At 40.8% G+C, this 24,349-nt stretch overlaps 1 protein-coding gene and 1 long non-coding RNA gene across 5 annotated transcripts in view; one reads left to right on the top strand and one right to left on the bottom strand.

Moving 5' to 3' along the window:
• The window catches only part of LOC137344552 (uncharacterized), a 39,717-nt gene extending 29,677 nt beyond the window's left edge, over window positions 1–10,040 (bottom strand). The window contains exons 1-2 of one of the 2 annotated variants that reach the window (XR_010968388.1): window positions 9,691–10,040; window positions 8,091–8,225 (exon numbers count right to left, since the gene is read on the bottom strand). This is a non-coding gene — a long non-coding RNA (uncharacterized lncRNA). The remainder of the gene's footprint in view (window positions 1–8,090; window positions 8,226–9,690) is intronic. The other variant, XR_010968385.1, reaches the window with a different exon arrangement.
• Window positions 6,343–24,349, top strand: part of nrp1a (neuropilin 1a) — a 165,739-nt gene continuing 147,732 nt past the window's right edge. For 2 of the 3 annotated variants that reach the window (XM_068007591.1, XM_068007576.1), the window contains exons 1-3: window positions 6,343–6,857; window positions 7,091–7,459; window positions 10,360–10,534. In XM_068007591.1, coding sequence (XP_067863692.1) covers window positions 7,387–7,459; window positions 10,360–10,534 — 248 coding nt within the window. In that variant the 5' untranslated portion in view covers window positions 6,343–6,857; window positions 7,091–7,386. Of the gene's footprint in view, window positions 6,858–7,087; window positions 7,460–10,359; window positions 10,535–24,349 lie in introns of all 3 variants that reach the window. The other variant, XM_068007585.1, reaches the window with a different exon arrangement.

Here is a 24,349-nt window from a genome sequence, read left to right as displayed (position 1 = left end):
TTCTGCATTTACCTGTACTGGTAGTTGAACATTCCTCCCCAGTGGTATAATGGCTTTGGCTTAGAAATACTCTGAAAGTCCCACTTTGCATTTATTTGAACAATTATATGATATTAAGGAATTTCAGTTCAATGCAGCAAAATACAATGAGAATCATTTTAACCGAACCCACTCGGTGGGAAACTGACGGGATCAGATCAGCTACCCAATGAAACCAATGGAGAGTAAAATCAGGCAGGCTGTAAAAACGGACAGCCAATCTGATACCGTCAGTTTCCAGCCGGGCGGGTTAGCTTAAAATTACCCACAATGTCTATACTCTGTGTAAAGAGGGACAATTAACTTACAACTAGTGAAGGCAAACTACCTTTACACATCAGGCTGGTTATATTTTTGTTTTGTAGTAAATGTTACATTTTTTTTCCCAGCTCTGAATTGAGTTATGAATATGCATAGTTACAGGGGCTCTAAAAGGGAGAGTTCACAATGAATGAGGCAGTTAAATAAATTTTAAATACTGTTAAGTATAATGGATGTGACTTAATCAGAGCCTGTGCATATTGGGATAAATGAGTGCTCTTCTCACAGCACTTGTGATAGGTCGTCTCACAAACCGGCTGGATATCACCAAAAGTGATACTATTTTTATTAATGATATTACCACCTATGGAGTGGCTAACTCCCTCTGAATCACTAAAGCAGCTATGGACAGAATTAGGTAAGGTTGCAAAAATGGTGTGTTATCTTCAGTGCTGAGAAGACCAAGTCAGTAACCCTGCTGAGAAAGACTGGCCATGCTATTAGCACCCATCTCTAATCTATAGAGGTTGTAAAATCTTTTCAGTTGTACACATACTGCCTCTTGGCTTAAAACATCTGGTCTATGCTGGGTGAACAAATGGTGAAGATGGCTGGCAAACCAGTGAATGCTCAGTGATGATTTGGCCTCCTTTTCACCATTAGTAATTTATTTATTTAGCGTATGCAAACCATTAGTAATGTGAGTATCCTACAAAGCTTATATCATCCAGTAATGCAACACTGAAACTTGTTTGTCAGACTGCAACATAAAATGCTCCTAGATTCTGTTCAAATCAAACCCACGCAGGCCGAAGAGTTTGAGGTTTGCCCACTTCCTGCCTCTACAACATCCAAGGGGGATGATTGTCATCCGCCATGAGCTTATTACTTGAATAGCATCGCAAAAGTTCCTGGTTCTTAAGCCAGACCTACATTTTTAACCTTTTTAATGTAAGGAACACAAGGGCTGCTTCACTGCACCTCAAGATTTTACATCAATCCAACATTTCGACAATGATACCAGTAGTAAAACTTTACACACCTCTTATCCTGCCTGTAGCATTTTCTCAACACCTTGATCTCTATCCACAGAATTTTAAATGCTGAGTTAACCATTACTTGCTAAACTAAGGTTGTTGGAACATAATATTAGACAATAGAAAATCTATGATTTACCTACTGGACCTCAATACAATTTCTTGAAGTCTTTCTGTACTTCCAGCAAACAACAGGATCAATTTTCCTGCATCTTCTTATGCCACCAGTATATAGTAATCCTTACTACTCTAACTGCCGGATATAATCATAGCAATTTTTTTATTGTCAGACTATTGGATAAGAAAGAACTATACTGTGACATTTAACTGGATATGCCTTGGAAGAAAAGCCTTAGACAAAAGTGTTCAGAAGACATTTCTAATCACAAATTAACTGAGCTAACCTGACAGAATATAATAAGAAAAATCAAGGCTAATTGCACCCAGTTAAAGAACAAGTTCACATTACTATTTCAATTTAAATGATAATGGCTATTGCTGTAATGTAAAAATAAAAGCAGGAGGAATCATTGATGGAAATGTGATCATGTTACAGAAGAGAAAAAAATATATTGACAGTTCATAGGCTTCCAGTGATCGTTCATTGAATGTTAAGTAATTGGCAGAAATTTAATTTGACACTTCCAGTGAAATTGTCAAGGAAGTCAAATTAAATTTGCCACCATCTCCTGCTACATGGCAACCATCACCCGTCACCGCTTCCTCTAGGCAAGGGCAGAAAATCAGTTTTTTTTTCATTGGTAGCCACATTACTTGTCAACTATAGTAGCTTGTTCCAAATTCTGAACTTCAAGTGCTATTAAACAAGTTCATTCAGTTCTACTTGTTCTCACTCTGCAACCGACTCACAAACCACCTTAATAATCTTCACATAGTGGAAGTGTCAGTACATCAGCAAGTTTTTAAGTAAAGTAACATTGATTTCCACATGGTGTGCAGATGGCATATTTCTGGACATTTAAACTATTTGAAGATCATTGTTCTTTATGACTTTTTATAGTAATGATTTCCTTATGGTTAAAAGTTGGGTGCCAGCTTTTAAAACTCATGTATGCAACAGATAACTGGAAAGTGGAAATACATTTATTTATTTGCTAATTATTTATTTATTTGTCAGAGGTTGGGTATTCTGCTGCAAATGGCTCATCTCCTGACTCCCCAAAGCCTCTCTACCACCTACAAGGCACAAGACAGGGTATGTGATGGAATAATCTCCACTTACCTGGATGAGTGCAGCTCCAACAACACTGAAGATGCTCAATCGGCACTCTCTCCACTGAGTTAAACAGCCACTCCCTCCACCATCGGCGTACCATGGCTGCAGTGTGTATTATCTACAGGATGCACTGCAGCAAGTTACCAAGGCTTCTTCAGCAGCATCTCCCACACTCTCAACCTCCACCACCCAGGAGGACAAGGGCAGCAGGTGCATGGGAACACCATCACCTCCAAGTTCTCCTCCAAGTCACACACCATCCTGACTTGGACATATATTGCCGTTCCTTCATTGTTGCTGGGTCAAAATCCTGGAACTCCCTACCTAACAGCATTACTTATCAACACGGACTGCAGCGGTTTGAGAAGAAGGCCCACCACCACCTTTTCAAGGGTAACTAGGGATGGGCAATAAATGCCGGCCTTGCACGCAACGCCCACAATATAAAAAAAAGATTTCCTCCACTGCTCGTCTCTTGAATGTATTGACTTTGAAGTGCAGTTTCACAAGCACTGATTACATCCTGGTACCTCAACCAAGTACCCATTCTTCCTATATTGAGTAGATTGGGACTCTACTCATTGGAGTTCAGAAGAATGAGAGGCGATCTTATTGAAACATATAAGATTGTGAAGGGGCTTGATCGGGTGGATGCGGTAAGGATGTTCCCAAGGATGGGTGAAACTAGAACTAGGGGGCATAATCTTAGAATAAGGGGCTGCTCTTTCAAAACTGAGATGAGGAGAAACTTCTTCACTCAGAGGGTGGTAGGTCTGTGGAATTTGCTGCCCCAGGAAGTTGTGGAAGCTACATCATTAAATAAATTTAAGACAGAAATAGACAGTTTCCTAGAAGTAAAGGGAATTAGGGGTTACGGGGAGCGAGCAGGAAATTGGACATGAATTTAGATTTGAGGTTAGGATCAGATCAGCCATGATCTTATTGAATGGCGGAGCAGGCTCGAGGGGCCGATTGGCCTACTCCTGCTCCTATTTCTTATGTTCTTATATAAGCCTAGACAGTGAATGTCATTAGATGTAACCTCCACAGGGCATCACAACCAAACTAGATCCTGTCCTCATCTGATGTGCATGCATACACTTTCCAGCAAAGATCATTGGATAGTGATAGGAAAAGGAGACCCTGGTTGATTTTCCCCTACCTGACACAGGCGCACTGAGGCCAACTGTAGCATTCCCTCCTGCTACCATGACTGACAGCAACGAATTCAGATTTCGGCCAGGAATCGAACCTGGGACCTTCTGGTCTAGTGTGGCTCAGTAGCACTCGCAGGAAATGTATTCACCTACTGAGCCTTTGGATGAGCGAGAGGAAATTTATTTCAACACAATGCTGTGATATCAAGATTGAGGTGACACTGAATCATTTGAATTCCACGATTGCGTCACAACTTTCTAATAGCCATCTGTTATTTTACATAATACTGTATGCTGCAGAGTGCTGGAAAGGCCTGAAAGAAATTAGGGAGAAATTTCAAAGACTTTTTAAACAAATGTGTTGGGCAAATTTTGACGGTCTGATGACAAGAAGTGACTGAGAAGATGAACGAAGAAGTAGACAAACTTCCATGAGAGATAAAGTGAGATTCTGTCAATGGCAATTCTATAGTCATGTACTGCGAATAAATGACAAGACGTCTACCTAAATAAGTCTCGTTCCGGAAATCGTGGGAAATTCATAGTCCAAGAGATATATGGTGCAGAACAATTTTGTAAAATGTGAACAATTATAATCTCAACTAAGATGAAATACCAAGAAAAGCCCAAGATAGAAAAGATGTGATCGTCATTACTGCCTTCGGGATGGTCTAATGTTCATGAAGGGTTAAGTAAGTATATATAGGGTGTCTTTAAGTACTAAAACAGTTCTCATTTTTTGGGTTTATTTTACACGTCTTCACTACAAGCCTCGCCTGCTGGAAATTCATATCAGAATTATCCATTATTTTCCAACTATTAAAATGGGCAAAACTCTCCGCTGGTAAAGCGGTCTCATAAAATCACCCGCACCGTGGTTTTCCTTCGAGCATGGAATCCTCCATTATGATTTGAAAATCATGTAAACAAGAAGGAGGATGTGACAGGTCCCCATTAGCTCAGTTACTTTATCGGGAGAGTAGCCGAGTTATAGAGGACAGGAAATTACCAAGTGCGATTCTCAGCCTGGGCTGAGTTTGTTGATCTCACTGCAATTGGTGGTAGAGCAACACGGTTGGCCACAGAGCACCTGGATCAGGAAGAGGTGACTTGGCCAGGGTTCCTTTTTCTGATCACTATTTAGCATTTCCTGCTGGAAATGAGCGAGTATATGTCAGGGATGGACAAAATCAGATATCAGCCATATTACCCCCCCCCTCCTCCCCAATACTCAAATAGCCTGCTGACACTCACAGCCAAGGCTTACACAATAAGAACTTCTATTTATGTAGTACTTTTAACACAGCATATGTCAGAACATGTGGAAGAGAACCCGATACTGAGCAGTATTGTGAGGAGCCACAATATTTACTGTAAGACACGTACATGTCTGTGTATATTATACAGACTGTCTTATCCTGCCATGGTGCACCTCCTATAGGCTGGTACTGAAAGTTCTGGCGGGGTTTACATGTCCTGGAGAATGTTATATAGCTGTTTGGTCCCTCTGTTTGATCCCTCACAAATTAACGCGGTTATGTGGGGGCAAAAATCCTTGAATAAGGAAGGGGGCAAATTTTGGGGGTAGTGCAATAGTTTGCCATCACTTTACAGTAACATTTTAACGCTATTTTTCTAACAGGGTGTGGCGAGTATTACCCTGAGTTGATCAGGATGAAAGTGTGTGGAGGGGAGGGGACTGGCCCTTGTTGCTGCGATCGATTCCTTGGAGCACAATTCAAGTGGTGTAAATGCAATATCTATCCGTTATTCTCAAACCCCCTCCCCAACCACAAGATGGGATGTTTCGCTTTCCTTCCGCGCTCCTTGACTCAGAGGCTGGCTGCGAACTGGTGAAACACATCCACCCGACCCAGTGCTAATGCCAGACTGCCTTGGGACTCCAAGACAGCATCTTCTGGCTGGAAGTCAAGCACTCAGCTGCTTCGGAGATTTTGCTGTTAAAGTCCGTATTTCTGGACCTGTTTCCATGTGCACAGTAATACTGTGTATGTGTGTGTCAAGTGTGTACAGTAATACCGTGTATGTGATGTGTGCACTATAATATCCTGTGTGTGAAGTGTGTACAGTTATACCGTGTATGTGAAGTGTGCACAATAATATCCTGTGTGTCAAGTGTGTACAGTTATACCGTGTATGTGAAGTGTGCACAATAATATCCTGTGTGTCAAGTGTGTACAGTTATACCGTGTATGTGAAGTGTGCACAGTAATACCGTGTATGTGAAGTGTGCACAGTTATACCGTGTATGTGGTGTGCACAGTTATACCGTGTATGTGGTGTGCACAGTAATACCGTGTATATGAAGTGTGCACAGTAATACCGTGTATGTGAAGTGTGCACAGTAATACCGTGTATATGAAGTGTGCACAGTAACACTTTGTGTGTGAAGCGTACACAAGAAACACTAATAGTATTCTGTACAAGTTCATTCTTACAGCTATATATAACAGGGAATTGGAAGTCGTGCTTCCAAATCTGTTGGCAGTCCTCCCTCTACTTACTGGTTAATCTAAGGAAGCGGCCAGGGTGTGACGTGCCTTTGTTTTTTTTCGCCGAGCTATTTTCCTCTGCAAACTGCTGATAACCCGGACCAGTTGCACGGCTCACGGAGGCTGTGTGTGTGGGAGGGGGACCCTGCCGGCGCCTTGCTGATCAGCCGCTGAACTCTTTTTTTAAAAAAGAGTTGCTTGGTTGCCGGAGCCTGGGCGTTTCTTTCCCGTTTAGTGTGCTGGATGGCTCGCTGGCTGGCTGGGCTTTAACAGAAATGCTGCTGGGGGAACCAAAGCGGCTGACTTCACTTTTTTTTACAACTGAGTCGGATGGCGAGAGACGCAGGAGCGTTTTGAGTGACTTGCGCCGTCATCACTTGAAGCGATTCCCCACCTCTCTCTCCCTCTCCCCCTCTCTCTCTCATCCTGTGTACACTTCCAGACCTGCTCCATTATTCTGAAAGAGTTACGCCAATCTTCCTTCCCCTCTGAGAATACACTTAATAGGGAGCCTCAGCCACCCAGAGTCAATTAATATCCATTTCTGAGTGCAGGACTGGAGACTGGAGAGCGACTAAGATCATAGTGCAAGAGTGCGATCATCCCTACTGAGGTTATTTAAATACTTAGCTTACCTTTACCGGGGCTAATCGCCCTGTGTTGTATAATTTATACTTTTTTTATATATGTGGACGTGAGCAGAATGTTGTTTTGCCTCCTCGAACTTACAGACTGTTTAGATTTCATGCTTTGCTAGTGGATTTGACTCGCTTTTTTTTTATCTCTTAAATATATTTAATGGAAATCTCCTGACTGCCCTTTTCTTCTTCTTTTCTCTCCCAGCAGAGAATCGTTGTGTTTTGCCGCTGTGTGATCGGCTGTTGTCTGTGAGGAGTCACTCTGTGTGTGAGTGGAGCCTCTGGAAAGCTTTTATTGGCTCGGGACTTTTAGGAAATGGCAACGCCAGACATTGGAACAGGAACAGTGTATCCGCAAGCGGCGAGAGGAAATCGGAGCTAAATGTTTAGGATGCAGGTCGCTCAGATACCCAAAAGTAACGAATTCCGCTAAGTCTGGGACTCCCTCTTATTTTTTCCCTTCTCCTCACTCTGCTCGCTGTATCCCCTAGAATCTCCAGTGCCATGAGGAAGCACCGGGTCTATCTACTGCACCTTCTGGCCGTGGTCGTCGGACTGTCCAGGGCGCATAGGAATGGTGAGTAACGCCCATGCCTAAAGAGCCGCTTCTACCGAATAGACGCGGGTGCAATGTTAGTAAGTGCGGCTCCCTCCCCAGGACACCTCAGACCGGCGACCTGAGCCATCAGATCACACGTTACTGGGAAGCAGCGAATTAACACGAACACATCTCTCCAGGGCTCACGGGACAGAGTAAACGTTGTTAGAAATCAGGTCAATCTCGGAGATGGTTCGTGCTGAACTGTATATTAGTCTTATTTAATTTTACAATGACAGGGATAACAGAGGATTGACACACGCGGTTGTGTGGGATTTCTGTAAGGCGCTCACACAGACATACGGAGTGAGAGTGAAGTGGGAGAGTGGTGTCATTTATAAACAGTGAAGTTTGTCACTGATACACGCACTATAACCTTAGCAATCTGAGCTTCGCAGGACTGCTGAGAGCAGAGTCTAAACACTCAGTAACGACGCAATTCACCTACAAGTGTTTCGTTGTAATAGGGGAATAAGCCGGGAAACCCGACCTCAGAAATGTGTGATTTGCGTAAAGAGTACAGGAGCAGTGTCGGATGAAGGTCGCATTGTATTGCGGAGACTATAGTCAAATCTCCCATGGGCGATTACATTGCATTTTGCCCCAGTACCTTACTGTATATTTTAGAATGGGCCAGCGTTTCGCTCTTGCTGGGACGCTGATCTACGTCAAGTTGGCCAGGGCTGAAGTTTCAACAGTTTACAGTTGCACCGCTCGGTGAATCGTTTCCTTTGCCGCGAGTTGCCTGGAACGGACAAAGCGGCTCTTTTAAACTTAAGCTGAGCGAATGTCCATCTCGATAACAATTAAACTATTTGTAAATGTATCCAAGACTGGCCAAACAAGAACTCTACAAACACAGATCCGGGGGCTCGGTTCTGTTCAAGTACCAAGTTATAGTCCAGCAATTTTATTTTAAATTCACAAGCTTTCGGAGATTTTCTCCTTCCTCAGGCAAATGTTTGCCTGAGGAAGGAGAAAATCTCCGAAAGCTTGTGAATTTAAAATAAAATTGCTGGACTATAACTTGGTGTTGTAAAATTGTTTACAATTGTCAACCCCAGTCCATCACCGGCATCTCCACATCATGCCTGTTCAAGTACCACAGAGTCTACAAAAAAGCTCTTCAGAATGCATTATGCCCGAGTCTGGGGCGATGTTACAACGGGGAGGGAGAGATCAGTATCACAACACTCAGCTGTTCGTGTGCGGTGCCTCTTTTAATTTGAAGAATAGCCCATCGTGTATCTGAGGGGAGACAGCAGTGATCTGTGTATGAAGACATGCTGGCTCCCGCTTATCTCCACAGTACCCCAGACATATTAGGCCAGATCATAAACCTGTTTTTAAAGACGTGCCGCCTAACATATTAACCTTGCCTCGGACGCCAAAAAGCGAACAGAGCCCTCTATCTCAGACTGACTTCATTCATTAACCTCGGCCACGACTAATGGGCCCCACCATTAGGAGTTGCCTAGCCCCTTGACTGTGGGTCGGTTTGAGATTGTACAGAGCCGACTCTTCTCCGCTGCTATCGGAGTTGTCTGGTGTTGATAAATACTATTGACAGCCCCAAATCTCAGCTGTCATTTACCCCCCATCCCTCCATAAAAGGACGGGAAAGTACAATAATCTGAGGGGAAAGAGACCTAACTAAGGGACTTAAAACTAGAGAGATAAATAATACAGACAGGGCGTAAAATAACGAACGGGGGCTAAAACAGAATAGGTGTAATTGTAAAATATAAAAGTTCTAAAAAGTTTTATAGCAAAATATTCCACCGTGCATTAATCGCATGGCCCTTCCTAAATATAAAGATCGAGTCCCGAGAGAATGAGAAGTATGGGATAGAAATTGTTTAGATTTACAGATGGGAACTCGGTAATAAAAATCAAAATGTATCGGGAATGGAGACGTGGAATATTAATTGGCAAAATGAAGTTTTGCATTAGGTAGTGGATTAGAACCGCACAAGTTAGAACAGTTAATGACGGTCGTAATGTCGAACCCATACTTCTCATTCATCTTAACAATCGCAGCTACAACAGTGTTACTCATGGACTTTCGGTGCATTTTCCAAGAGCAAAGAGCACCTCGAAAAGTTGAAGTCTGACCAGCTTCTCCCTTAACTCTGCGCTTCATGCATGAATAATTCCACTTAACTTATCACGGACCCATTAGTCTATTACTTTAGCCTCGGTGAATTTACCTTTGTTATCGGAGACAAGTGAGCATGACCTGGCGTCCCATTTTAAACTATCGATTGTGTAGGGGGCTGGAGAGAATTCGGGAATAGTGAAACAAGGCGACCAGCCTGACCTGGTGCGGTCCAGCGCTCGGGAAAAAAAAAACAAGGTTCAAAGAAAGCCGCTTTCTTATTGCGATCTGAATCTACTCAAACCAATCATAGACCGAAATACTCGAAACATGTTAAAGTCGCGTAAGAAAGCTACTGTGTGAATTTACAGATCTTTTCTGTCGCACTGGATGAGGCGCAATGTTAAAATCTTCAGTTCTCAGAATCCGCTCCCCCACCGCTCTTGCTCTGGTCACTGACGCTCCTCTATAACGAGCGAGTACAGACTTAAGACAATTAGGTTTCTGAATCACACCACAGTCTATTACAAGCAGGAATGTGTCATCCTCACTGTATATCAAAAATGGATATGTGTTCAATTTAGAAAACGAAAGAACCGCACCCCTGTGTTTGAATCAAATGTGTGTGCTGATTTTCAAATCTGACCAAGTATTTTATAGAATAGAGTATGATTGGAGAACTTGTAACCATGCGCAAAGCAGCTTTATCCTTACTGAGAATAAGGGATGCAATAATAACATCCATTAGTTTGGTTTGAATATATGTGCTTTTCTTTTGTAGATCGATGTGGGGAGACTGTACAAATCACGATTCCTGGGTACCTGAGCTCTCCTGGCTATCCAAACTCTTACTACCCCCGGGAGAGCTGCGCCTGGGTGATCCAAGCGCCCGAAAGTTACCAGCGAATAATGATCAATTTCAACCCTCACTTTGATCTGGAGGACAGAGACTGCAAGTAAGTCAGATAGATTCGAATTTATGTACAGTGACCCCTAGTGGTAACAAGATATTTACCGGAACTTGCTGAGAGGGAGAGAAACGACAAACCCTCCTTTTCTGTAATAAAAGGTCAAGATTCTACTTTTCAGTAAAAATGTACGCTTTGCAAATATTACCATTCACGGCACTTGCTACAAAATGTCAGATACTTTCTCGTTTTATCTGACGTATTTATCTGAGTTTCAATTAGTTACAATCACTCGGGTATCACTGAGGATCGTTACCATTATAAAATGGTTATTCCTTTATGGCTGAAAGCAACCATACGATCAGGCAAAAATGATTTCCCAAGGAGGCAATAGGAGTGAAAATTGTGCCACTGTAATTGGTGTGTTTGTGACTCATAACAAGAACACGATTTTGGTTAAGCCTCATAGGACAATTAATCATCATAAGTGTTACAAACATATATCAGTTATTACTAATATCTATGTAGTATGAAGCACGTAACTGTTCCTACTTTGTCAATAAGCTGCTGTTAGCTGTTCAGCTACTTGGAATTTAACATAAACAATAATAATCTTCCACTTTCATCTAACTTATTACAAAACATAGGGACAATGTGTTTCAGAGATAATGTAATTTGTATAGACCACCTTCTGCATAAATGTTGGAGTCAATTTTCCAGTAGTTTATATTAATAATTCTACTGCTACACATTATTCAGAAGGAATGTATATCTAAATGTGTTGCATTGAGAATAACTGGTGTCTGAAGAAGTTTTCAAACCTTGACCGGTACAGTTGCCATGCATGTAACATATATTGTGTTCAGTAGCACAGGCTAGGGATCTGGTGAGTTGTGACAGACTATGTTTTGTACAGTACCTTAGCAAAGGTTCTAAATAGCATTTTGACAGTTCATGCTTTTAAGTTTGAATGTTGTTTAATAAATTTGTAATGTGTTTGATACTTGTGGAAAAAATGTTTTATAATGGACCACTTCAGAAGCTGACAACCCACACATCAGTGTGTCAGTTTTAGCTGTCACTTGCCACATAAATGACTGCTGTCTGAGATGTTTTGAGTCTTGTCATTTTGCTATTCATGCTTTATTTAGCTCCTTTGATGCAGTAATTTTTTTGGTAAAATCTACATGGTTACTTGGCCCAAGCCTCACTGCTTTTACTGGTAGAGTGAATTGTGTGAATTCCTGCTGTATTTCAAAATATACTTCACTTAAATACTTGAGTTTTCTCCATCCATGATAACAATTTAAAATGAGCCTTAAAGATTAAAGTTATGAATTTAATATTGCCGAAACAGATATTTCCTGCAAAATTTGTTCTGGTTGCATTTTAAAAAAATTCCTAAGAATGGAATAGCTAGATAAAGCTGGGTATCTGACTGTGAAATTCTAATTCATAGCAATAAGATTTTACACCACTATTCCTTCTGTGTCTTTTGAGGGAGAGTACCCCTGTCAGAACAATGCTTTCCAATTTAGCTGAGAAGCCTTTAAGAAAATTTGGTTCAATTGATTTTCTTGCTTTTGATGGTATGTATTACTTATGTTGCTGATAGAAACAATTATATATTTTTCATGGTGATCAGTCATAAAATGTACTGGACTGTCAGAAGGCAAATCAGAAAATTATTACTGCAGTGCCATTCATACTGTGCATTGTCCAAAGGAACTTATTGAAAGGAGGCTCTGAACATAGAATATTAAAGTGGTATGTTTGGATGATGAATGTGTACCTGATGGTAGAGCAAGCTGTAAAGGGTGAATGGTCCAACACTTCCACTTTCTTATATGTTCTTAATGCCTTCTAAAATATGTTTACTGCCATATAATCTTCTATGTATCTACATACTCTTCCTCCTCCCTGAATCCTCACTGTTTTGAAATTAAGTCTTATTGTACAGTCTCCTACTCTTATTCTTTTACAGGTCTTGAAAACCGTGAAATGCTTACCCTCCCCCTTGCCCCCCAGTCTTTCCTCATGCGACAGTCCTCAGGCTTTCAAAACCTAAGCTTGCCATCATCTAATCACTACCTCCTGATTTACCTCATCTTCCCTTTTACTCTTTTTAGTGTTAGTAATATCCTGCAGGACTTGGCTGTTCACTTTGGTTTCCCAATTAAAAAGAGCGTAGATTTTAATATGAGCATAGGAGGATTGCTGGGTAGTCAAACCCACATGGTGTTTCTTTGTTTCGCTGAATTTGGGAAAGAAAATTTCTTGCATGCTTATACATGGAAAATGTCCTGTGCAAAGTAAAATGAAAAGCTCAAAAAGTACAACAACTCTGTAACAGGTGCTGGAAAATACACAGAGGGTTTGTTATATATTTTATTCGCAGTTGATATCAAAATTTGAAAAAGTTTATGGGATAAACATTATTTTGTGGGAGTGGTTTATCTGATCAGAAAATAATTTTTAAAAGTACAGTCATTGGAACACTAGCAGGTAAATTGGGTATCGTTACATTTTATTTTTTTGTCAAACATTGCCTGACAGCGTGGGGAAATATATTATCACAGTTAAGAGTCTCCAAACCAAACTGTTGGGCCTGATATGGTGTGAACATTCTCCCACTGTAAGGAATAATTCACTAAGTGCAAAAAGCTAAGGCACTAGTTGGCACAAGCCAGGGCTTAGGGACCCCCAAGTGTGTGGAAGGTACTGTTGAGTCTAGCCAGCTGAAATCGCACAGCTTATCAGTACAAAGCACTGATAAGCTTCCTGTTGCTTATCTAGCTAGAACCACCCAACCCATTAGGGCATTTATTTGCCTGCAGGGTTATCTGGACCTAAGTGGGAACAATCCTACCCCCCAGGGGCAGGTCTACCTCTCCAGATGCCACTAATGATGCAAGCTGGCTGGTCAATCATCAACAGTGCCCTGGAGTATTGTAGATCTTTGTGACTCAACTATCTGGTTTCTGTCATTGAGCATTGACTCAGTTTCAAAATTCCATTGTGAGGTAGAAACCAGCTTGATGCTAAAACGACCCTTAATCTCCCCAAGAAGGACAGTTTCTATTTGGTCATAAAACTTCTAACAAGGCAGGTTTGACCCTTTGCTAGGTAGACAGTAGTAATTCCTCATCAGCAGCAGAACTCTCCATTAAAGCATGGGTTCATTGGTACATTCCTTCTGACCACAGCATGAACACTCAATATACCATATGGTTCAAGATGTTGAGATCCAGCTGCAATTGCTTGCTTTTCTGCAACCCAAACATGGAAGATACTGAACCCTTAATATTTTACTATGCTTTCTAAAACCCAACCTCCGGATAATATCTCTCAGTAGCTATTATTGCCAAACCTCAGGTTTCTTCATTAGCGATACAACAAACAACTGCCTTCAGCATCGTGGAAGGTCCTCTCTAGGACAGCTTGCCAACCACTTTAATGTTTTGGATATACCAAGCTTACTCAACACTGGCTGTTAATGCACGTGTTCTTATAAGGGGCTTTTGCAATGAGATATGTCCATTTTGTGGCTGACTCCCCATCCAAGATACTGAGTGACAGGTCAGTATTGGCCAGAGCCCTCCCTCATTAAATCCCCTTTTTGCCACAAATCCATTTCATAGCTTGGTCCTGGAACTTGTGCATGGAATGAAGGAAGCCCCTCCATTACTTGCTTTGGAGTTATGAACCACAAAGGTTTGGGACTCCCGCTATGTACATATGAAGATATATATGTTTGTTTAATCAGAAATGAAGAAAGAAAGAGAACTGAAAGAACTTGCATTTATGTAGCGACTTCTGTGACCTCAGAATGCCCCAAAGTATTTCACAGTCAATTAATTATTTTTCAAGTATAATGACCCTTGTTATGTAGGAAAAGGATGCAGTCAATTTCCGCACAGGAAGGTCCCACAGTCAACAATGAGTTAAATAATGGGTTAATTGGTTTTTGGTGGTGTTGGTTGATGTTGTTTGATGCAGCCAGGACAGTAAATTGAGCAGAAGTTTTTATTCAGCCATTTGGAAAAGCTTTAGTGAAAGGCATCACTCAGAGAAACATAAAAAAGGCCCTGACAAACAGATGTTTTAACAAGAAGTCTAATCGTTCTTAAATTAACTTATTACTTGTGGCACAAAAATAAATGAGAGGATTATGATGAAGTTAGTCAAAAAGTGTTTTGTACTTGTAAGTTCATCTGGACTGAGATAACCCTGAACCATTTTGATGTCACTGTTTTTCATTGCTGCTGAAACTGCTTTGATTCAGTGTCAGCCATGGATTCCTCTTGTAATGTTAATTCATGCCCACAGAATGTAATGAAATGTGCTACAGACATTCGACTAATTTTCCAGTTTTTGCAGCAGGAGCTAGAATGTAATGTGTGTTTTCAAATGTAGCTTGCTTTTAATGCAAATTACCAGGCACTTTGTTCTAAACTCAATGACTTAGCCTATAGTCAGTTATAAAAGCCAGTGGTTTACCTGCATTATTGATACTGTTCAGAGCTCCACTGCAGTGTAGAACCTTTGTAATATTCCAGTTATTTGGCATTTTGGAAGTTGGATCACATCCCAAGCTCTGTTCTAATCAACCAAATTAAAACCTCCAATCAGGGTATACTTATAGAATCATAGAATCATAGAATGATACAGCACAGAAAAAGGCCATCCTGCCCATCGTGCCTGTGCTGGCTCTTTGAAAGAGCTATCCAATTAGTCCAACTCCCCTGCTCTTTCCCCATAGCCCTGTAAATTTTTCCACTTCAAGTATTTACCCAATTCCCTTTTGAAAGTTATTATTGAATCTGCTTCCACCACCCTTTCAGGCAGTGCATTCCATATCATAACTATTCATTGCGTAAAAAATTTCTTCCTCATATCGCGTCTGGTTCTTTTGCCAATTACCGTAAATCTGTGTCCTCTGGTTACCGACCCTTCTGCCATTGGAAACAGTTTCTCCTTATTTACTCTATCAAAACCCTTCATGATTTTGAACACCTCTCTCAAATCTCCCCTTAACCTTCTCTGCTCGAAGGAATCTTTCATCCCTGGTACCATTCTAGTAAGTCTCCTTTGCATCCTCCTTAAGGCCTTGGCACCCTTCCTAAAGTGTGGTGCCCAGAATTGGCCACAATACTCCAGCTGGGGCCTAACCAGTGTTTCATAATGGTTTAGCATAGCGTAGCAGAAGAAATACCTGGGATAATTTATGTGTTCCCAATTGGTGCTGGTATAGACAAACTTTACCTTGGAGGCTGGTTTCAGACCAGTGCCAATTCGGACGTGTGCTGGTATAATCTTTTGCCAAGCCCAAGGCCAAATCCCCTGCTCCCTGTTGCAACTGTTGAATCTTTTAGTTCCACCAGTTGCACCCCTTCCAGTGCTGCGTTCTGTGGTCCGGTGTTCTGGCCTCCATCCGCTGTTATTGCTGCTTAGATTTAAATAAAACTCTTCATTTTTAAGAATTATTTGCGCATGTAATTCATGCTGTAGAGGTGACTAGTGAGAGCACATAGCATAACTCTATTAAACCAGCCCTCACACATTTGAATTTCTGAGCAAGACTAGACCACATGGGACCAAACCACATGACTTATACTTAACCTGCCAATTTATAGCAGACTTCCCTTGACTTTGACGTGCATCTATCATAAATATTGTGATTTCCACTAGCTCAGGACAAGGTAGCTGTGGAGACCTAGATGCACTGTTACAATTAGGATCAAATGTCTTCATTCGGGGAGCGATAAAGTTAAAAAAATGTCAAGACAAAAATTCATGGCAGAACTCAATCCACATGTAGGGAATAGGTAAAAAGGTCAAAGCAATTGAATGAATTCTTTCCAAATTTATATTGAGACAGTGAAGACTCACTTCAGCGAGTGAAGTTGATCATTTAAAGTGAACTCTTATTTGTTCAAAAGAAACAGTATCTATTTTTAACTAAGTAAGGAAAATGGTTATTAATTTTAACATCCTTTTTACTAATTTCTATTTTTTTTTGGATTATTTTTGTTTAGTCAGAAAGTTACTGGGGAACCAGTTCAGTGGAGCAATAAAGCTAAATTCACATCAATAGGGTCGTGACGCAGAAGGATTGGGTACTTAGGTTCAATGTTTTTCTTCTACTTCTTAAACGTTTTTTAAGTCACATATTTTCTGCTGACCTCCACATAGTGGCTAAGGTAAGTAGAAGAAATACCATTGTGCAGGGGCATGGCCTAGCAACAGGAGGGCAGAAGTAGTCAGGAAGGAGATTGCTATATCTGTAGGCACATTTGGATCAGGAGTGAGGCCAGTCAAATTCCCCAAATTCCCAGAGGGGAAAGAAAAAAATAGATAAAAGGAACAAAGAAGCAGATGCTGATCCATACTGCGAGAGTTAGGAGAGGTGACCGAAAGTCTGATTGAAAAGATGAGTTTTGAAAAGGTTTTTAGAGACACAGAAAGAATTGGAGAGACAGTGGGGTATGGGAGGAAGTTCCTGAGAGTAAGGCCGAGGTATCCTGAAGGTTCTGCCACCAACATTGGGTCAAAGAGAGGAGATGCACTAAAGACCAGAATTGGAGGGCTGAAGGGTATGCGTTGGGTTCTAAGGCTGATGGAAGTCGCATTGATACAGTGGGGTGAAGCCATGGATAATTTGAAGGCAAGGCTGAAGACTTTAAATTTAACGTAAAGAGCAAAATCGTAGAATCATGGGAAGGTTACAGCACGGAAGGAGGCCATTCGGTCCATCGAATCCGTGCCGGCTCTATGCAAGAGCAATCCAGCTAGTCCCACTCCCCCGCCCTACCCCCGTAGCCCTACAAATTTTTTCTTTTCAAGTACTTATCCAGTTCCCTTTTGAAAGCCACGATTGAATCTGCCTCCACTGTTCCCTCAGGCAGTGCATTCCAAATCCTAACCACTCGCTGCGTGATGCAAAATGCTGCAGATACTTGAACTATGAAATGAAAGCAGAAAATGCTAGTAACACACAGTAGGTCAGTCAGCCTCTGTGGAGAGAACAGACGAGTTAACTGACATGCTGTGTATTTCCAGCATTTTCAGTTTTTGTTTTAAATTTATTGTGTTGGGAGACAGGGAGCCAATGTAGTTTAGCAAGGGTGGGAGTGATGGCTGAGCAGGACTTAGTGCGGGACATGATACAGGTTGCTGAGCTTCGAACAAGTTGGAGTTTATAGAGAATGAAGGATGGGAGGTTAGAAAGGATGGCATTGGAGAAATTGAGTCGAGTGTGGATAAAGGTTTCAGTGGCAGTGGGAGTGAGGTAAGGGCAGGCGTGGGTTATATTACAGAGGTGTAAGTAAGTGGTCCTGGTGATGAATAGGATGTAGGGTTTCAAGCTCAGCTCTGGGTAAAACAGAATGCTAAAGTTTTGCATTGTTTGGTTCAACCTGAGCAGGTGGCTGGGAGTGGAATGGAGTCAATTTGAAGGGAACGGAGTTTATGGCGGGGGCCAAAAATAATGGCTTCAAAATTCCCGATGTTCAGTTGGAAAATTTTGTTTGGCTCATCCATAACTTGATGTCAGAAAGGTAGCCTGACAGTGCAGAGGTGGTTGTGGGTCTAGGGAAGTGGCAGAGAGTTAAAGAGCTGATCTGACTCTGGAGTGGAGCATTGGGAGACCTTCTTGAAGAGATTGCATCACACCGTTGAGGCTTAACTGCACTCTCAAAACATTTAAAACTGATCAGCCATGAGCGTTGCTTTGTGCATGTAAGCATATATGTGCATTGCTCTCTCATGGTGATGGGAATGGGATTCATTTGCAGCCTTCAGTATAAACTGGTTCTGCTACTTACGAGCAATTCTTGGCAGTTACCAACAAGTAGCATAATATAGACTCAACCTCAAAGTACAAACAGAGCTATTGAATTTAATATTCCAAACTGACATTGGATTCAGCACAGTTACCATGCAAATCCAATGTGCATTTAGAATACTGCATGGGGTAATAGAGTCATTAACCTGGAGTGCTTCACTCTCAACTGATTATGTAAATTCAGCTCCTTACACAGTCAGGTTCAGCAGTTCCTCTATGTCAGTTCTTTCAACAATGTCATTAATACTCAGCATTTTTATAACAAAAATATAAAAACAGTTGTACTTTACAAATGATATACACCTGGTAATTATGCCATTGAATGCTAACATATGAATGTTTAATGTGTTGGTCTCTTTCTGCTATTTTGGCAGAGGTGTTGACCTGTTTAAGGTAAAGAGGTTAACACCGCCACTAAAATAAAGGAGAATTTCAGACAATTGTATTAGAGTCTGTATGTTTGAATCCCATGCGATGATTCAGGGCCATAATTTCTTCTTATTCTAAAGATGGTTTAATTTTATTTTTGTTTAAATACTATTGTTTTGTTTCCCAAAATACTCAAAGATAATGGTTTGTTACTTACATAATTCTTGCAAGTAAAAATGTCACTATATCAATATACACATAAGAATGTCAATTGATTTAAAAAAAAACTTCAATAGATGTGTTACTGTCTGATACCTCAGACCAAAAGTTAATATATTAACTACAAAGATTTACTAAGGACTGGGTTCTTCTAGCAAACACTAACCCAGGCTTTATAGGCTTTGCTAATTGGGTGTGACATTGGATTTAGTCATAAATCACATGAAAGTGCTACAGTTAGCATTCTGTAAGGTTTGCCGGGGATGTTGGCCTCTTGAAAGTAAACTGACGCATGACTGCACATCTTTCAAGGGAATCGTCCCCGTTCACCTGAAGTTAACAATTTATAGATGCTACTAAAGAATTTGACTCTGTTTCTTCTTGAACCAAATTGGCCAAAACAGGGTTGAAGCTCAGGACTGAACTTGTGGACGTTGGAGGTTCAATAGGTTAGGAAGGAATTGCACCATGTTAGTTCTGTTGAATAAATCATAGAGAAGGCAACCTTGACCTTATGCAAACAAATGGTTTAACCGAATGCACTCACAAATAATTTTTTCTTAAGGTAATGTCACTGATAGGCCTAATTCCTATAAGAAAAACTGAATTTAATTTAAAGCCAGATCATTTAGAAAGAATAAAATCAAAGATTAGGCTGCTAATATAGTTTTGTTAGTTACAACTTCCTCTTCACATGCATATGCAAGCACACACACATATTCTTCTTTCTTTTCCCTAACCACAGTTGTCCAGATCCAAGAATCCTTTCTTCACCTCTCACATGAGTGCCCCCTCCATTGTCTCAAATCATAGATCCACCCTTGTGCATACAACATGATTTCCAATGCTGAAACTACATTGTGGTTCAGTTGACATAAAATGTGCTTAGCAAAGATGAGGTAGTTTAACTGTTGATCTTTTGGTTAATGTGGAGATGCAACTTTGAATGACTCAGTTAAGCATTTGTACAACATGTTTGAAAGGTTAAATTGAGCAGCTGGCACTGCTGGTAATGAAATCCATGACCACATCCATCGGACGAGTCTACAATTTACTATCCAATACACTACTGGGCTAACATTTATTTTTAATTCTTTCCTACTTAAAAGTTGTCCGAAATTGCTTGAGTTGCCAGTGAGATTGATAGAAATTACTTTTAACTAGATTATGTGGTCAAAGTATAATTTGGACTAATGCATTAATAAATCATTCTAGGGTCAATTTAACTATGCACAATAAGCCAGTGATATGCTTCTTGAGATCAAAGGATCTAATTTATGTGAAATATGGGGAAGTAGCAGTAAAACAGAATCCTGAAAAGGAAAGCTGTGTCAAGGCGGATACTTCCAAAGAAACTTTGGTCCCACATAACAAAGCACTACAGAGCAGAGAAAATGACAAAGATAGTATTGAGAAGGATAATAAATAACATAATTTTCTTTGGACATTATGGCATTTCCAGCCCTAAGGGTGTCATTACTGCTTATCAGGTCAATAATAAACACTTCAGCACCGGTAATGGCTGTAATGTCCTCCAAAAATGAAGTTAGAGATCTTCCAGAGAGACGGCACAATGGGGTGGAGATGCCAGACTTCAAGTTGCCGAAAACTACATAAATCTTGCAAGAGTACAAAACATTTATAATTTACAAAGCTTCTCAGGCACTCCATTTGAGAATGGGCTAGCTAACTGGTTCTTAGCTGGCAAATCCTCTGGCTTTTGAACCAACACCCTCTTTTGCTTTCCAGTTGTCGAACAACTGCTGTTGTCAAAATATTAAGTACACTACCAGCAGACATCTGCACTGCTAGCTATACATGCACACCATCCTTTATAGTGCGTTTGAGATTTCGCTAGCAGTAGCGAAGAGGACACCTTCACAAAAAAATTTATGATGATGCTACATACATACTCCCTTACGTTGAAGAATCTGGCAGTATAGGAGAAAAAGGTCAATCAACTGGAGAAAAAGGCGGATGTTCTGGAAATAGCACCTAGTACACTCGGTAACCCAACAATGCCACAAAGCTGCCATTTCCTACTGCTACTCCATTTTAAGGAAACAGCCGGGAATTTGCTAGGAGCTGCTTATGTTTCGCTGCCATAACTTTGCTGGAAGTGCGGCAGGAATGCCGATTCACTTCCAGCTAAATCACGGCGGTGGAGCAGCAGCCGCTCTGAGGAAATTCCTGGTATGGATGTGTTTTTTGAGCATGGCCTCTGTGACCTCCTATATGCAACTTGCCATTGCTGGCTTACTAATTCCTGCAGAGTTCTGGAAGGTGATTGGAAAAGTTAGTGGTATAGAAGTTAATGGCTGCTGTCAGTCTCATGGCTACTGGTAGAGCAGTGCCAATTACACATTGAGTATGCAATTTCTGGCATAGCTCAGGGAGAAATTTCAGACTTATGAAAGAGGCAGATTGATACTTATCTGGTACATCGTTATTGTTTATACATAGAATCTTACAGCACAGTACTACTGTCTTCTCCAGTTTTTCAATTGTTGCATTTTGAAAACTGCTTTCAAAGTAATCAATACCGTGCCAGCAAACATTTCAACAAACCGGAATGTTTCTTGTGAAAGCAGACACCAAACTATCCAATTCAAAAGTACCTCCTGTATCAGTGCTGGGATTTGGCTAATTTTCAAGCTGCCTCAGCCTTTAATTATCAGTTTAATTGGCTCTTAATGACATTGATGGTAATCATTATTGCAAACTATCAACCTGCACTGCAAAATGCAAACAGCTGGTAATTCTACCCAAACACTATCACACATAAGAAAATCCAGCTCTGAACACTTCCAAGTTTTCATGTACTAACCATTCCTCTGATTACATGATTTCATTTTCTATCAAAGTACTCTGGTGAAAAACTGCAAACAATGATGGAAAATAAAAAGAGTATTTTCAACTGTAGAGAAAAGGAAAAGAATATTCTGCCTTTTAAACATTTTTTTAAGGAAAGGAGTAGATAGAAGTAGAAAGAGAAAAGTATATGAAGTTCATGAACTTGTTTTGAGAATCACAAAAAAGTGACAATCAGCAGTGTCATATCCTGCAGCAGGTGTGTGCTGAAAAGGGGTCAAACAGAGAGAAAGATGCATCTGATGTGCCTAATTTATTTTTTACTAGTTTTTAAGAGACACTTCAAGTAGCTTTATTTACAAGTGCTAGGCACTTGAGATTGACAACAAATTATCTTTTAACGTAATAAAATGTCCCAAGACGCTTCACAGGAGTGTAATCGGACAAAAATTGGCACCGAGCCAAAGAAGGAGATATTAGGAAAGGTGATAAAAAAGATTTTTCAAAGAGGTGGGGTTTAAGGAGGAGGGCGAGGTGGTAAGGCAGAGAGGTTTAGGGAGGGAATTCCAGGACTTAGTGCCTAGACAGCTGAAGGCACGGCCGCCAATGGTGAGGCGAAGGAAGTGGGGGATGTACAAGAGGCCAATGTTGGAGAAATGCAGAGTTGATGGAGGGTGTAGGGCTGAAGGAGGTTACAGAGATAGGGAGGAGTGAGGCCTTGGAAGGATTTGAACACAAGGATGAGAATTTTAAAATCGAGGCGTTTGTGAACAGGGAGCCAGTGTAGGCCAACGAGCACAGGGTCTATCTATTGATAATTACGCATTACTATACTGCTATTGCTTCTGTGTTTTTCTCTAATTTGTCAACATAGATTTGTTCTTCTATCTCCATTCTAATGTTCATCAGTCTATAATAAACTGCTAACAGAGTAGCAGTTCACTTTTTCATTAACTCTAACCAAATGCATTCACATTTTTCACTATCCCTTATATCATCCTTACATTCTTGTGTTGTAATTAGGGATGGGCAATAAAAGCTGGCCTTGCCAGCGACGCCCACGTCCCATGAATGAATAAAAAAAATGGGATATGTGGTTAATACTATCACCCCTCTTTTATTTCCTACTCTATTCCTCCTAAATACTTTGTAACCCAGTCCTGTCCGAGCCTATTAATTCTATTACCATATCTCCCATAGCAATTTATGCCCCTAGTTCACCAATTGTATTCAGAATATACTTTGTGCATTTACGTACATACAACTCAAACTACCTCTGGCTGTTTGGCAATCTAACTCGTTTTAATCCCTCATTTGTCCATTATCAATTTCCTATCTTTCTCTTTTATCTTTCTTAGATTCCTTGCCGCTTTTGCTTTCCTTTTTCATCTTGTTTTTTTAATCCCACCCATCACGATAGTTTAAACTCTACAGTAACATTTAATCTCCTTGTGTTTTATATTTTAAAGCCTGGAAATGTTTATCTCTGATATTATCAAGCCAGCACTTAACACATTTGTATGACGTTCCTCTGTCTGCTACTTTTAACCACTTTATTTTAAACAGGTTAATGCCTTAGTAAAACTCATAGATGAAATTTCATACAAATGCATGAAGTCTTTGGACATTATTATTACAAGCAGTAATTTCTAGACTGTTGTCTGGTAATCGAACTAACTAACTCAGCAAAAAGCAAAATACTGCGGATGCTGGAAATCTGAAATAAAAACAGAAAATGCTGGAGAAGCTCAGCAAGTGAGGCAGCATCTGTGGAGAAAGAAAGAGAGTTAACGTTTCAGGTCGAAGACCTTTCATCAGAACTGGAAGACGTTAAAGAGTTAAAGTTTTTGAGCAAGTACAGAGCCAGGGAAAGGGGTGGGGGAGGGAGGAAAGAACAAAAGGGAAGGTCTATGATAGGGTAGAGGGCACGAGTGATTAAATGACAAAAGGGATGATGGTGCAAGGCAAGGAGGGTGGTAATGGGACAGGTTAAGAAACAAAAGATTGATCAGGAGTAGCTGTAAATAGCAGCAGCAGAACCATTACCAGCACTAGCTGACCGAAAAAAATGGGAGCAGTGGTTATGATCTGAAGTTACTGAAATCATTGTTGAGCCCGGAAGGTTGTTTCCCTGGCTCTGTACTTGCTTAAAAACTTTAACTCTTTTAACGTCTTTCAGTTCTGATGAAAGGTCTTCGACCTGAAACGTTAACTCCGTTTCTTTCTCCACAGATGATGCCTGACTTGCTGAGCTTCTTCAGCATTTTCTGATTTTATTTTATATAACTAACTAAGTAAGCAGCTTTGACAATAGCCTACTGCTTTGGCATTTAAACTTACAGATAACATTTTGCAAGTTAAAAAATCAATTGCATAAAAGAGAAAAAAATGGCCCCAAAACTCTACAAACTTACTGGCAGATTTGGGGAGCATTCAAGGTGGGTGGACGTTTGATGTGCAGGAAATTGGGGTGGGATCCAGATGTGCCCAATATGCCTTCCCGTTCAAGCTGACATCGGGAATTCCTGTGGGGGGAGGGACAGGCACTTGTTGCATCCACGGCCTTACAGCCTGGCATCATTAATGGAGGTGGGATTGGTGAAGTGGTATCACCTGCC

This window comes from Heptranchias perlo, chromosome 2 (assembly GCF_035084215.1).
Source record: "Heptranchias perlo isolate sHepPer1 chromosome 2, sHepPer1.hap1, whole genome shotgun sequence".
Taxonomy (NCBI): domain Eukaryota; kingdom Metazoa; phylum Chordata; class Chondrichthyes; order Hexanchiformes; family Hexanchidae; genus Heptranchias; species Heptranchias perlo.
This window is presented reverse-complemented; position numbering and strand designations above follow the sequence as displayed.